This window comes from Pagrus major, chromosome 23 (genome assembly GCF_040436345.1).
Source record: "Pagrus major chromosome 23, Pma_NU_1.0".
In the NCBI taxonomy this organism is placed as follows: domain Eukaryota; kingdom Metazoa; phylum Chordata; class Actinopteri; order Spariformes; family Sparidae; genus Pagrus; species Pagrus major.
Genome location: NC_133237.1, coordinates 17,650,781 through 17,665,467, shown reverse-complemented (window position 1 = coordinate 17,665,467; position 14,687 = coordinate 17,650,781). Strand labels below are relative to the sequence as shown.

Below are 14,687 nucleotides of genomic sequence, written 5' to 3'. Positions count from 1 at the left end.
CTCTTCCTTTTCTCTTTCTCTCTATCTGTCTGTCTGTCTCTCTCTTTTCTTTTTTTTTTTTTGCACCTTTCGACTCTGCTCAGATGCCGTCTACCTGAAATAGCTCTGGCACTTAGTTCTCGCTGGCAAGGGGGAGAAAAAAAAAGGTGGCTGGAAATTAAAAAACATAAAAAAAAGAGAGAGAGAGGTGAGAGTCGTTCCTAAAAATAACACTTGAGTGGCTCTTTATCCATCGCCCGCCGTCCCTGGTGACTGTTGCATGGTTGCCTGCGTGGCGCCGCAGTTGCGGTTGTTGCCCCGTTCTCCGGTGTGACCAGAGATGCTGCTGCCGATATGATTTATCATAGTGTCCTTGTGTGTGTTTTAATGTCATTGAACTGCTGCGTACGCGTTATTGATCAGACTCGCCCCCCTCCCATCCAACCTCTCCTCCCTCTCTCTCTACATCTCCACCTGTTTCATATTCATCCCTCTGTATTGTCTTTTGCCTCCATCTCTCCATCGCTCTCTGTTTTATATGCGTCTAGCTGTGTTGTCATTCCCCTCCCTCCATCTCTGTCTGTTTTAAATTCATCTCTCTATTGAGCCTCTCCTCCTTCCCCTCTCTTTCTCTCTCACTGAGCGAGAGATTATTAATATTAATGTGTCTCTTCTTCTCTCCCTCTTCCCTCTCCCACTTTTTTTTTTTATCCTTCTTTTACTACTGATCTCTTTTCTGCTCTTCCCCACTATTTATACCTCTCTCTGGGTCTTTATCCCTCATCATTGCTTTCACTCAACCTTCCCTCCATCTGTCTCCATCTCTATCTCTTTCTTCCTCTCCCTCTTTCTCTCTTTCTCCGGCCCGCTCTCTGCAGCTGTTCAGTATTCATCTATTACTGTAGTGTTGATAATTCCCTTCTCTGCCTGCAGCCATACAGTCATCTATCAGATTAATAATCCTTCTCTCCTTCTCATCCCCTGTCTCTCTCTCTCCCTCTCTCTCCTTTCTTACTGTGCCAAGTGAGGATGCTCAGCGTGTCAAATGAGTTTGCGTGTCAAAGTCCCATCATTACAACCATCATCATTAATACCCGTATCTAGATTGCTATATGCCCTTATTAAGGTTATTCAGGTCTAAATAACCTGCAGAGGGGGAAGAGAGACTCTCTGCCTCTCCAGGCTGCTGGAGCCTGACTTGAGCCGGCCATCTATTAGTGTTAATGTAGACTGCACCATTCGCTACCATTCTCCAGCCCCCGGAGCAGCATGCAACGCTGTGCTCGTACAGGAACTGAATTAACATTTCAGTCGCACCACCGCGTCGATGCTACTGCGAAAGAGTGGCTACTGGATTCTTATTGTTGTGTTTTTTTTATTGTGCTAAGAGTTTACTTACAGGTGCCGAGGATAGCATGTTCAAACATTAATTAATCATTGTCCTGTTAGCTGTGATACCTTGGCATAATTAGCGTTAACAAATGGGAGCTTTGCTGGGATGTCTGGAAGCTTCTTTCTCACACCAGTTGTGTTATTAATGGTTCTCAAATTTAAGACCACCTGTCCCATAAACCCTGTTGCTTCCTCACTGGAGAGGATGTTAGAGAGTTTTTTTTTACCCCCTATCATCTACTGTTCCAAGAAAACTGGCAAGTTTTAGCTTAATTTGCTCAGGGTAGATTCCCCTTCAAATCCAATATTGTTTCACACTTAAAAAGTATTCGAGCCATGGGTTCTCTCTCCGGATTTCTAGTTTGTTGCTGATGCAGAATGCGTTCTGTTGTTTTCATCAGTCTTCATTTTGTTCTAGAGATCCTAAATGACATAATATGACAACCGAGACTTTTGAGTGGTTATTTTTAGGGCAAAATATAATCGAAATGACAAGAAGCTGCATTTTTTTTTCTGTTTGTTGTTGTTTTTTTTAAATTGCAAGCACCAATTAGTAGTTGACTAGTTGACGAGTCACTGAACATTATTCTTTTCCCTTTATTGACTCACAAAATACAAACAAAACACAATGAATACACAATTAGGACAATGAATCAAATGAATCTTCACATTTTTAACCCCATCTAAGCCAAGTTACAAATCTAATGAGTTGTGCTGCAGAGATGTCCTGGCCTACAAATCTTGTTCTCCAGATGTAAGAAAACACGTTTGCTCGGTACAGACCCCAACAAATGTCACATTTTCACCATTTCATCAGTTTTTTCAGTGAAAATGATGATGCAAAAGTGGTCAGTCCCACTATGTTTGAATCATATCACTACTGCAATATCTGTCAATATGATTTTTCAACCATATTATGCAGCTTTAGTTACCGTTCTCTTTATTTTGATTGCATGTGGAGATTATTTTGTTGAGCGAAGCATGTGCAACTGTGCATAAGTTGTATTTCCCTTAGGCGATCTTTTAAAAACTCAATTAGTGCGAAAAAGATTTGCCAATTATTCAACAGGAATTAGTTTTTATTACTTTTTTAAATTATGATTTCATCATTTAAATCATTTAAGTTAAAAAAAAATCAAAGTTTCACAAAATTGCTATCAATTTAATTAATATGATGTAAATTAAGTTTACAGCTAAAGCAACATCTGCTGATTAAATCTAATTATTCTTGGACGTTTTCTTAATCCAGGTACTGAAAATTAGCAGCTCCCACTCGCTGTCAACACTTATTGTAAATGCGTTGTTATGTCAGTGTACATTTTTCTAACTTGACTCGTCGGTTATACAGGCGTGCAAAGATCACCTTTTCTGCAGTCGTTTTTTTTTTTGAAAAAAACCAAAAAAGTTTGAAGAATGAAAACAACTGCAGTACTTTCCACGTTAAACCCAGTGCAAAATCCACATTTAAAATCTGCCTCGGCAACCTAGAGTGGGACCTAAACGCAGCCATTTATTGTAATTTCTGAGCTGCTCTACAGAAAAAACACATTACTGCTCGACTGTTTCAGTGTGATTGCGTCTGATGGAGCTCATTTGTTTACAACAGTTATACCAATTTTTCAAAAATTAATGTCCTGCTGATTTATTCATGTTTACATGCTAAATGCAGTCCTGTAAAGGCAGAAATACCTTGTTGTCCCAATTTTGTTTGCGTGTTTCCACATTTCTGTACCACCTCCTTGAACTGTTAATTACAGAAATCGGCTTCCACCTGCCCTCGGTGTAGGGATTTGATTTCTGACAAAATGTCTGCTCGGGGATTATGTGGGATTTGATATGAGCAGTGACACTGAAGTTCTTATGCTTCTGAAAGATTTTTTGACAATTCCTCCCATGATAAGCCATACTGTAGATGTCTACCTATTATTTGTTCTATTCATTCTCTGTTGGTGAAAACATGAAGCGCAGTCTGTGTTGTGTCTTTAATATCTGCTCTCTCTCTCCCTCTCTCTTTGTCTCTCTCTCTTTTGTTCTTCCACAGAAACTCATGGGTTCTTCTCATTTCACAAAGAGCCTCAGTCAAATCCCCAGACAGCACGAGAGAAAAAGGGAATAACATCTGTTTATCTGCATATTTCTATGTTCAAAAAACAAGAGGAGAAAACACAAAGATCGACAGAGGACAAAAAACTTCTCAGAGGATGCAGAATTAGAAAGAACAAATTGCCACTGGAGGACGAAAGGGAAAACACACCTTTTCTCTCAGATCCACCAGCGTGGAGTCACCTCACCTGTACCTTCGGATTAAAGAGCAGGGTCATGTCCCAGTTGCCATGCGCATCGCCACGCTGACCTGCCTCCCCGGCCCTTCCCCCTTCCTCTTTCTACTGGCCCAGCTGCTACTGCGGCTCCTCCTCCCTGGGCCGGAGTTGGTGGGAGCCGCCTCCTCCTGCCCCTCCCTCTGCACCTGCTCCAACCAGGCCAGCCGAGTCATCTGCACCAGGCAGAACCTGGAGGAGGTGCCCGAGAGCATATCAGTCAACACACGTTACCTCAACCTGCAGGAGAACTCGATACAGGTAAATACTGGCTGGAGGAAGTTGCTCATCAGGTCACATCATGTCACGTCAGTGTTGATTTGTGTTGTGCATTTCATACAGGATACTCTGCGTGGAAATAGATATCAGCTGACAACAAGTTTTGTATATAAATATCACAGTGACATGATATAATAAGCCTTAAGGAAATGTGAAATTTACCGATTCACATGTGAATTGAATATTGTCACGTGTGAAATGAAATTTTGACATGTTGGAACAAAATAATGACACATATTCACTGGGGATTTTCAAAAGTGACGGGCTTTTTCACATGAATACACATTTTCACATGTTTATTACATCAATGTGGAAACAAAACATGTCACTTAAAATCATCTGAAATCTGCTTCTTCACATATGAAATAATGTCACATGTGAAATGAACATGTACATTTTTACAAGTCATGGCCTTTTTTAAAATTTCCACATGAGAATTTTACATTTTCACATGTGAACTACACATTTATATGTGACATGGCGCATAAAATAAAATAGAATTCACATGTGAATACCACATTTTCACATGCGCTTGGCTTTTTTGTGGAAGTCACGTGTGAACTGGACATTTCCAAAAGTGATGGGCTTTTTTCACATACTTTATGAACAGAAATTTCCACATAAGAAATGCACATGCTCACGTGTGAATTGCATTCGTTCATACGTGACATGGCCAGTGCTTAATTTGTAAATCAAGAGGTCACTGAACACGGAGAGGGTGATTTTCTGGAGGGTCAGGGGGAGAGAAAAAGTCAAGGGACGCATCAAAATCCACAGTGCCTGCAGCATATTGCTAGTTGTTAAAACTAAACAAACTAAAGCCGTCGTCACAAATAAAAACTGTCCCTTCACTGTCCTGTCGTTCCCCGTCTGTCTGTAGATTGCTACAGTGGTGGGGAAATGGAATTAGTGCATTTACAACCACAAAAAGCAGCAGGCTAAGAAACTGTCTGTCTGTCTGCTCAGTTTCAGTACTATGGACAGCGCACACCTTCTGACACACACATCCCAATTTAGCCAAACTCAATGACCCATTTCAAAGCACAAACGTCATCATGTGTCAAAATATTTAGACACTAAGAAGCATTAAACCACATGCCAGTATAGCTTGCATGACGTGTACACACTTCAAGTGTCACTGTGTGACGTGACCGCTCTCTCTTTATTTAAAATCAGATTTAAAAGGCATCAAAAATCCACAATGGATCCGGCACAAGTGAAGCCCTGGACATGGCTAATGAAATCACATGGAACTCACATGTGGATTCCACATTTTCACATCGTCACATGCGAATAGCTGTTTTCACATGTGAGTGAAGATGTCTGACGCACAAGTAAAATAATGTCACATGTAAACTGGACATTTTCACACACATAAAGATTTCCACAAGAAATTTCATCTCCATGAAATGTTTGTGTAGGATTGTATTTTATCTACAACTGTAAGTCGCAACAAGTCAAGTATAGGTTAATTGTTGTCTAAAAATATATTTATATATATATTTTACGACTGCTGGTTGTTATTTGATGATGATGAGTGACTGGAGGTTGTGGTTAATATTGACGTTTACATCACAGCATAAATTGTACAGAGAATACAGATGTTTTATCATTCTATACATGTCAGTCCTGTCATGTCTCATTTTCACAATTTCTTCTCAGCACATAGCCTATTGACGCATCTTCTACAGTTATTGATTTCATTTATTACACCTGCTGCTGACAGACAAATGCTGTGTAGCAGATTCAAAGAGCACATACACATAAATTCACACAGACACATTAATATATGTCTTAAACAATTGTGTGTGCATTTGTTTTGGCCCGTAATCAGAGGAAACCTCTGCTTTTCAAGCCAGTTTTGTGGATGTCAGGATTAACTTGTTGATACAGGTTTTTTTTTAGAAACGTCCGAGAAAAGACAGAAAAGTAAGCGGCAATAATGGCAGAAAAAGGCACTTAAGCCTCTGCTGAACTGAGGGAATATTTTATGAATTGAAAGTCAGGCATATTTCCATGACACCGTGCTGCCTTTTGTATGCATTACCAATTTATCTAGAGTCCCTAGACAGCGTTTTGTGGCTTTACAGCTGCAAGGGAAGATCATTTAACCACAGACCATCGATACAAAGCACACAAATCTCTACATTTATAAACAGAGTGGGTTGATTTTACTCTTTGCAGCAGCATTTGAAGTAATTGGATCCCTCCTCATGTTGCTGACAGTGCTTTGTTCTTTTGTGGCTTTAAATTCATTTCCATCACATTTTATCTCCTCTAATGAAAAGCAACAAGTATCATAAACAGCGTTAAAATTGTCCAGTGCACATCTCATCGCGTCAGACTGCTCTGTACATCGGACAGAGCAGTCCGACATCCCCTATTCCTCGGAGATAAACATCTTATGTGACATTAACAGAGAATAAATGGGACATCATGCCACATGATTTGGTACGAGAGGCTTTATAAAATGCAGTTCGCATGGAAGGAAATTAAAAGAAATAAAAACAATATTCTTTGCGTTTCGTTTTTAGCCTACAAATTCCGATTCGGTTTGTTGTATCCTGCAGCCCCACTTGAAATGATTAAAAATCTAAAAATGTTTTAACACCTGAAGGCATCCTAGATTCTCTGGCTTATTTTTTCCTTCACTGAGTACCCTGAGAGTAAAGCCTTGACAGCTCCCACCCCCTCTTAACAACCCCCACCCTCCCTCTCTTTCCCCCCCTCTTCGCCTACCTCCCCCCCTCCACGCCTGCTCTACATACAGAAGAGGCGATGGCCCGACTCCAGGAGTCTCTCTGTGTTTCACAGAGGGCTTTGGCCACACATATCTCAAACAATCACAGATTTAAGGGGTTTTTAGTCGCGCTCACTAGCTGTGCCTTTGACTTCTCGCCAAATTATCTCCAGTTGGACCGCACCGATGCGAGCGTGAGCTGTCCAGAGCCCGTGGCCCCCATGTTTCTCAGAAACCATGTGTTCCTGCAGAAAACATCTCTTATGGTTGTTCATTTTTAAAATGGATTAAAGAAAAGTGGAGACATTTCTCAATGTCTTAATTTAGTATCACAGTTTTGTCTTCTGTGGTGATTTGTGGTGACACTTGATGTGAGTATTCCAACACTGATAATCAGCTTATTATCAAGGGATTATGATGTGTCAGTAGAAAGTCCCCCGAGTCTCACTGAAACAACAGTGTGAAAAGCACTTTAGTGTCTGGAGCAGACACTGAAATAAGGTCAGGGTTAGGAAAGGACTGGGTTTACAGTAGGTGTAACAAAAAGTCAAACGTTTAACACCAGATTTTTGTTGTGATAGTTTGTTGAATATTGAACTACAACGAAACCAGTTATTTCATCATCATCAGAACCCTGCAAGTTTTGCTGCGCCATGGTATAATGGAAGAATGGATTCATCAGCAAGTTAGGCTGAGGTTTAGGGTTAACTTTTAGGGTAAAACTCTAAATAAACTACCTTTTTGTTACAAAGTTCTTAAGACTGCTTGAGGTAGAATCTTAAAAATGTGGTTTCAAAATAAGTTCTTATGTAGCAAACAATTGACTCACAAGACTGATCTGCTGATTCCACTCTGAGAGAAGTCAAAGCTGTTTGAAGAAGCCAAAGACCGCTCTCTATTTTCTCACATAGACGGCCAAGGCGACTGTCGACTGATTCATCTTTGGGGTTTATTGGCAGTTTGCGAACAACTGGATTTGTTTCCTCTATTTCTTGTTCCCTGTCTATTACAATGACCCATAATTAAGCCCGTACTGCCAACTTATTTTTTATTGCAGCACCTCCTAAGTTCGCTTTAAATTTGCTGAACAATAGTTGAACACATGGCTATGTTTATCTAGTGTGTGCCACTTGTAGTCAGTGTCTGAAAAGCTGTCTGAGCCCTGCAGACAGTGGGGTTGAAGGGTTAGCTGATATCAGGAGAAAGAGGAACTATTTATACTTGTAAGGTCTGTTTATTTAAACATCTGTCTGCCCATATTTGTGCCATTTAATCATTCATTGACATTGTTTTGTTTTTTTCAAGGTTTTGTAACATCTTGCACATCCATTCCATCTTTAAATTTAAAAGAAATGTCAGTATTAGAGCTGCATGTCTGTTTAACGTTGGTATTCTACGATAAATCAAAAACAATAGAATAAATAAAACCTGTACATTTAGGAAAAGCTCGTACTGTATGTGATAAGACACATGAATCAATACAAATGAATATTTTACTGTATTTTTTTGTAATTTAAACACAAACAACACGTGTTGAAACTGTAACCATGTCTTTATCTGTCCTTCCAGGTCATCAAGTCCGACACTTTCAAGCACTTGAGGCACCTCGAGATCCTCCAGCTCTCCAAGAATCAGATCCGTCAGATCGAAGTCGGAGCATTCAATGGCCTCCCCAACCTCAACACACTGGAGCTCTTCGACAACCGCCTCACACTGGTGCCATCACATGCCTTTGAGTACCTCAGCAAGCTGCGAGAGCTGTGGCTGCGCAACAACCCCATTGAGACTCTGCCAGGCTATGCCTTCCACCGTGTGCCCTCGCTACGACGCCTGGACCTGGGTGAGCTCAAGAAGTTGGATTTCATCTCCGACGCGGCCTTCGTCGGCCTCATCAATCTACGATACCTGAACCTGGGCATGTGTGGGCTGAAGGACATTCCCAAACTGACAGCCCTTGTGCGTTTGGAGGAGCTGGAGCTGTCAGGAAACCGGCTGGAGATCATCCGACCCGGTTCCTTCCAGGGCCTGGTGTCTCTCCGCAAGCTGTGGCTTATGCACTCGCAGGTGTCTGTCATTGAGCGCAACGCTTTTGATGACCTGAAAAACCTGGAAGAGCTCAACCTGTCCCATAACTCCCTGCACTCTTTGCCCCATGACCTCTTCACGCCCCTTCACCAGCTGGAGAGAGTACACCTAAACCACAACCCCTGGGTCTGCAACTGTGATGTCCTTTGGCTTAGTTGGTGGTTGAAAGAGACAGTGCCCAGCAACACCACCTGCTGCGCCCGCTGCCATGCCCCCCCATTCTTAAAGGGCAAGTACATAGGAGAGCTCGACCAGAGCCACTTCACTTGCTATGCGCCTGTCATAGTGGAGCCACCTACAGACCTCAATGTCACTGAGGGCATGGCTGCTGAGCTCAAGTGTCGCACAAGCACCTCCACAACATCTGTCAACTGGATCACCCCTAATGGCACTTTAATGACCCATGGCTCTTACCGGGTGCGGATATCCGTCCTGCATGATGGCACACTCAACTTCACAAATGTCACTCTGCGAGACACGGGCCAGTACACCTGCATGGTCACCAACGCTGCTGGCAATACCACGGCGACGGCTGTCCTCAATGTCACTGCAGCTGACGCCAGTGTCAACTACACCTACTTTACAACTGTCACCGTGGAAACAGTTGAGACACCGGGAGAAGAAGAGTCGGCATTAATAGCCATCAATGAGACCTTCATCCGTGTTCACCCTGGCCCCACTCCCTCGGGACACCTGTGGACGGAAGGTGTTTCCACCACGGCCTCCTCTCTGTCAGCCGGCTGGTCCTCCTCCTCTCCTCGGACCACTCGGCCCACCTTCACTGTGCCCATCACTGAACCTGGCTTCTCGGGGCTAGATGATGTGATGAAGACCACCAAGATCATCATTGGCTGCTTCGTAGCCATTACCTTCATGGCAGCGGTGATGCTGGTGGTGTTCTACAAGCTGAGGAAGCAGCACCAGCTGCATAAGCACCACGGTCCTGCTCGTGCCATCGAGATCATCAATGTGGAGGATGAGCTGGGGGCCGGGGCCAGTGGTCGGGGCAGCGGTATCTCAGGAGGCTCCACGATGACACAGACCGGAAGCAGTGGAATAGGAGGGGGCCAGAGCCTCAGGCTGCACCACCCGGAGATAGTCAACCTGCCGAACCTGGCCCGATCGGAGCACCTCAACCACTACTACAAAGCCCATCACTTCAACAACAACATGATGGGCCTGGGCATGGGCACAGGCACTGGTGTGGGCCTCAACAACAACAACAACCCCTCACCTTGCTCTCAGTCTCAGAACACAATATCGTGTTCCCAGATTCCAACCTCCACCAGTGGGGGAACACCCACAGGTGGCACCCTGCCCTCTCCCATGCCCCTGCCCCTGCCCCAGCTGGGTCTCCACAGTTCTCTGAAAGGCCTTATGGGGAAAAGCCAGAACGAGCCCCTGCTTTTTAAGAGCGGCTCCAAGGAAAATGTGCAAGAGACTCAGATTTGAGTAAAAGTGAGAGTGGAAGTAAGAGGTAAGAAGATGCTGGATAGAGAGACAGAAAAGAGCCTGTGAGACCGAGTATATGAGACTGATTGTAGCCTACTGTCCTCATGGGCAGATTCCAGAAAAGATTATATTTCACATAGTCGCTGCTTTGTGTTGTCAATCTGTCGACAGAGAAAGGCAGATAGGAATGCTGAAGGAGACAGAGAACAATATCTGATCAGCACTAGTCCCACCAATAGCGCCTGCACACACTTTTACACTAAATCAGACAAAAACATGTATGATGTAAACTGCAAACATCAGAGTCATTCTGTTACCTGTGCAACCTGCTGTAGGCTTTGCCAAAGTCCAAGATCAAGCCAACTCTTCATTTGCCTCCACATTCACAGTGGAAAGCTCTGAATAATACACATGTGAGCGAGCCTCTCTAGGTTTTATACAGATTGCTTCGTATATTTCCAGACACATTCAGTGTATATATTTGGAGCGAGACATAATATTGGCCATTGAACATGTTGTCAGATTAGTGTTTGGCAGAGACACTGAATAACAAACAATGGTTTGGGTGAGCGCTACGGTCCCAGGTTTCCAGGAAGCACTAAAACAAAACAGAGGAAGCAAAATTAGAGCAGTGCAGTGATTCTGTCCAGGACACATGCATCAGACTAGCATTTTGCAGGGAGACAGAGCAACAACAATTGTTTTTTCAGAGTGTTTTCACTCTCACTTTCTCACTTTTTCCCTTTTACACCTCGCTGGCTACTGTCTTCTTTAACGGAGGAGAGAAACAGAGCGGTCTATCAAGGTGTCAAGGACAATGAGAGATATAAAAAGGACCGAAAGTACATATTATATATACCGTAAATATATTTTCATTCAAAGAAATAAATTATAAAGAATCTTTATCAAGCTTCTGACTTAAAACTACAACATCTGAAGAATATATGGAAAAAAAAAAAAAATACACGCAGCTGTTGTAGTGGCCCTCCCTTACAACTTTTCCGAACTTGGAACAAGATGGCCGCTCTGACTGTGCAGCGTAAGGACACACACAGGGAGAGTGGTGTCCGTTGTTGAGAGGGAGCTAAAACAAAAACCTGGCAAGTGTTTGAGTGAATTTATTTTGGTCTTGACTTTTTTGTAGCCACACAAAGTGTTTTCCCTCTCCTGTCGTATTCACATAAACAGGGTCATCGGAGGAGGGAGATCTTTACGCTCTGCCGCGAAAAATATGAAATATGACTACAGCTCTTCATCATTTGGTATACAGTATAGCTATAGTATTAATAATAATGATCATAATGGTAGTAATGATAACAAGCGTTAGCTTTATTTGTCATAATGGTCATTTAATGAGGAACTCATTAAATGATAAACTATATGTTACAATATTTTACTGTACATATTACTAAAAGTTGCACATGCTAGTTTAGCATGCTCTAAAAACAAATTCTAGATTTTCTCAACATTCGGTTTCAACATATAGCGTAAGTTCTATCACAATGATGATATGACATATTATTGTTATTATGTTATCATTATTATCATTCATATGACTATTATTATTACTACTTGTGCCTACAAATAGCTGAGAAGTACTTTTTTTTTCATTTGTATATGACACTGAAGTTGTTTTATGACTGATCCTGTTGGACTTCGGCTAATGAACGGCCGTGGGACGAACTCAGCGTGCCACTAAGTGAACTCCACATGCATCAGCAGGAAATAAACCTGGCCCTCAAAATGGCCTCCTCAGTCCAGCCCTCACTGACTCATCTGCTCTGATGTCTCAAGCAGTCAGGACCCCTCATGCTATCATGCATTAAAGACAGGACATGAACCTTTGATGAAGACTGCTCCTCTGCAGGGGATTATTTCACAACTGTATCTCAGTGTTATCGTGTGTGAGTGGATTTCATGGCAGCAGGGAGCTAAATGGACGACAGGCATTGCCAAGCATTTTTAAAGGTAAGCGAAGCTCGTTCACTGAGGGAGAAGGTAACATACAGTACAGTATACAGTGGTGGGTGAATTTTTTTCTAAAGAAAAAGGACAATTAAATGAAAAAATATAGAAGCTTATAGATCTCTTTTAAAAAAACAAAATTATTATGATAAGTGTTTTCATTTTGGGTTTTTATCTAGTTTGATTATTTTCTGTTTTTTTAAATCAAGTATTATCTTTATTGTAATATTGTTATTGTTATTATAATTAGCTAATTACACTGGTTATAATTATGAGAGATGTTCTGTTAGCAGAGGTCACTTTGAAAATTAAAAAAACCTGGCACATAAAATGGCAGTTGAAGTTTGTGAAATTTGGTGGCAATTTTTTTTTTTTTTTTTCCTCTTTTCTGTTATAATCAACTTTAATTGTAGTATCACTGTTTGTATCCCTTTGGCTCTGCTTGAGATGAGACATAGCGAATGTGAAATTGGTCAGCACTGGGTCCTATTTTTTCTGCACAGGGGGACAGGAAAGGCCCTGCTCTGGTTTACAAGCTCACTCACACTCGCTCTGTGCTTTCCTGAATGTCATCGCAGCCATCACAGTGTTCACAGTGCGATTGCGCTATGTCAACACCTCGTTGCCATGACTACACACTCAGACAAATGCGCCAAAACGGCGTCACCGTCGGCGTCTCGTAAGGCACCCCGTCGCCCTTTGTCAGTCACGTTCCTTTTAGGTGCCATATCTCGACGAGACGGCCAGTGTTCCTTCAATGGTAGCAAATCAACCTGAGCATTGTGCCCATGTCCTCACATAAAACGCCCCCCCCCCCCATCCCCCCTCCACCCCTCAGCATCCTGCCATCAGGTTTCCCTGGCAACTGTTGCCGCTGCGACAGCCCTTATCACAGCGTCTTGATTTGGGTTTCGAATGCTAAACAGACGGGAGCAGACAGTATGGAATCTCATCCGTGTGTGTGCACGTACAGCCATTTATCAGATCTTTTTTTCCTCGTCCATGTGTTTGATTTGTTTACACCAGCAACTATATTTCTTACACCGCTGACTTTCTGTCACCGAATCACGCCATTTACATGCCACCGTCCCCTATGCATTTAATTTGCATAGGCCTCACACCGTTGCTTAAAACGCATTTATGCACCCTACACTTGTGATTAACACTCATACCCTGCATCAGTCATTAACATATTCCTTTCCCAGCACAAGGGATCCATATTCCCCTCACAAGTTATTTACATATTCATCTGCCTCTGTGTGTGCAAATAATGGAGAAATTATCATGTGGGCATGCTGGTGGGTATGAGTGTGGCTCCTGTGTGTGTGTGTGTGTGTGTTTCCGTTTTGTGTACATCAGTGGCTGAAAGCAAGGACTGTTACAAAAGCTATTTACCCCTAATTCCTCAGATACCGCGTGCCCTGCCCATCGCCTGTAGTAGCTCATCACTTTCGGAAAGCGTTGTGTAGCCCCTATAGCTCCTGTGAAGTGGCACAAACCAGAGGCCATGTTATTGAGGCTGTGTGTTAGAGAGAGCAGCGGTTGAGCTGGAGACACAAAGTCACAGTGCTGCAGTGTCTGAGTCACAGAGCACTGAACACACTCCCAACACTCTAATGGAAATGCTGTGTTTACTGTGCAGGAAGGGACCCGCTCGTTCACCCATTCAGGGAATAGGTGAAAAACACCAGAATATATGTGTGTGTTTATGTGCGTGTGTGCGTCTGGATTATAAAATGCCTGTTGTACTGTTGTGTAAGGCAAAGAAATCAGGGCATTTGAAGCTGTTTATGGCAAAGGATGTTACACCATTGTTGATGCAATACTGCTCAGTGTGTGTACGTGTGTGCACGTGTGTGTGCGCGTTCAGGTGGGCTTACGCTCGCTAGGTTGTGTAAGGAGGGGAAGAGGGAGGAGGGGCGGTCAGACCTCCATTTTAAATCCCCAGTTCAAACCAGCTCTGTCTGTCTCCCTCTGCTTCAGGCTACTTTTATGATCCTCTCACTGACACTTAAAGTAAAAACAGGATTTTTTTTTTTTTCCGCTTAAGCAGCTCCCCCCTCCACCCCCTCTCTTTCTCTCGCTCTCCGTCTGCATATTGGGATAAACCCAACTGATGAAAGGTCTGTTCAATCAGGCCAACCTCTCCTTTCAGCTCTCCTTTTCACTCCTTGTCAATCCGCCACAACAAGTCGAGGGTCAAGGGTCAAGTTCGGTGTCAGCTTTCATTTACTCAGCCAGATAATCAAGGTTAGCCTTCCCATTTTGCACTGTGCCATTTGTTTTTATTGTTTTGCCCTGGCTCAGCTATACACGAGAGCAACACCTGTTGGTGCACCTTAAGTGATTTTTAATGTGCGTTTTCAGTTAATCGCCTTGACAGAGATGTGACTTTTAGTCATAATGATGCACATGGTCTGCTCTCTTATGGTGGGTGAGGTTTGGTGTTACCGCAGACATGAGATAAGAGTCTGCTG

The 14,687-nt window shown here is 42.9% G+C and overlaps 1 protein-coding gene across 2 annotated transcripts; it reads left to right on the top strand.

The window, feature by feature from the left end:
• The first annotated feature begins 3,704 nt into the window (after positions 1–3,704).
• On the top strand, positions 3,705–10,245 carry lrrc4ba (leucine rich repeat containing 4Ba). 2 transcript variants are annotated; one of them, XM_073494945.1, is made up of 3 exons: positions 3,705–3,950; positions 8,278–10,055; positions 10,155–10,245. In XM_073494945.1, the coding sequence occupies exons 1-3, from the start codon at positions 3,705–3,707 to the stop codon at positions 10,243–10,245; spliced, it is 2,115 nt and encodes a 704-aa protein (XP_073351046.1). The 2 variants fall into 2 exon arrangements, with proteins under 2 accessions (XP_073351046.1, XP_073351045.1); XM_073494944.1 differs by having other exon boundaries at positions 8,278–10,245.
• The last annotated feature ends 4,442 nt before the right edge of the window (positions 10,246–14,687 follow it).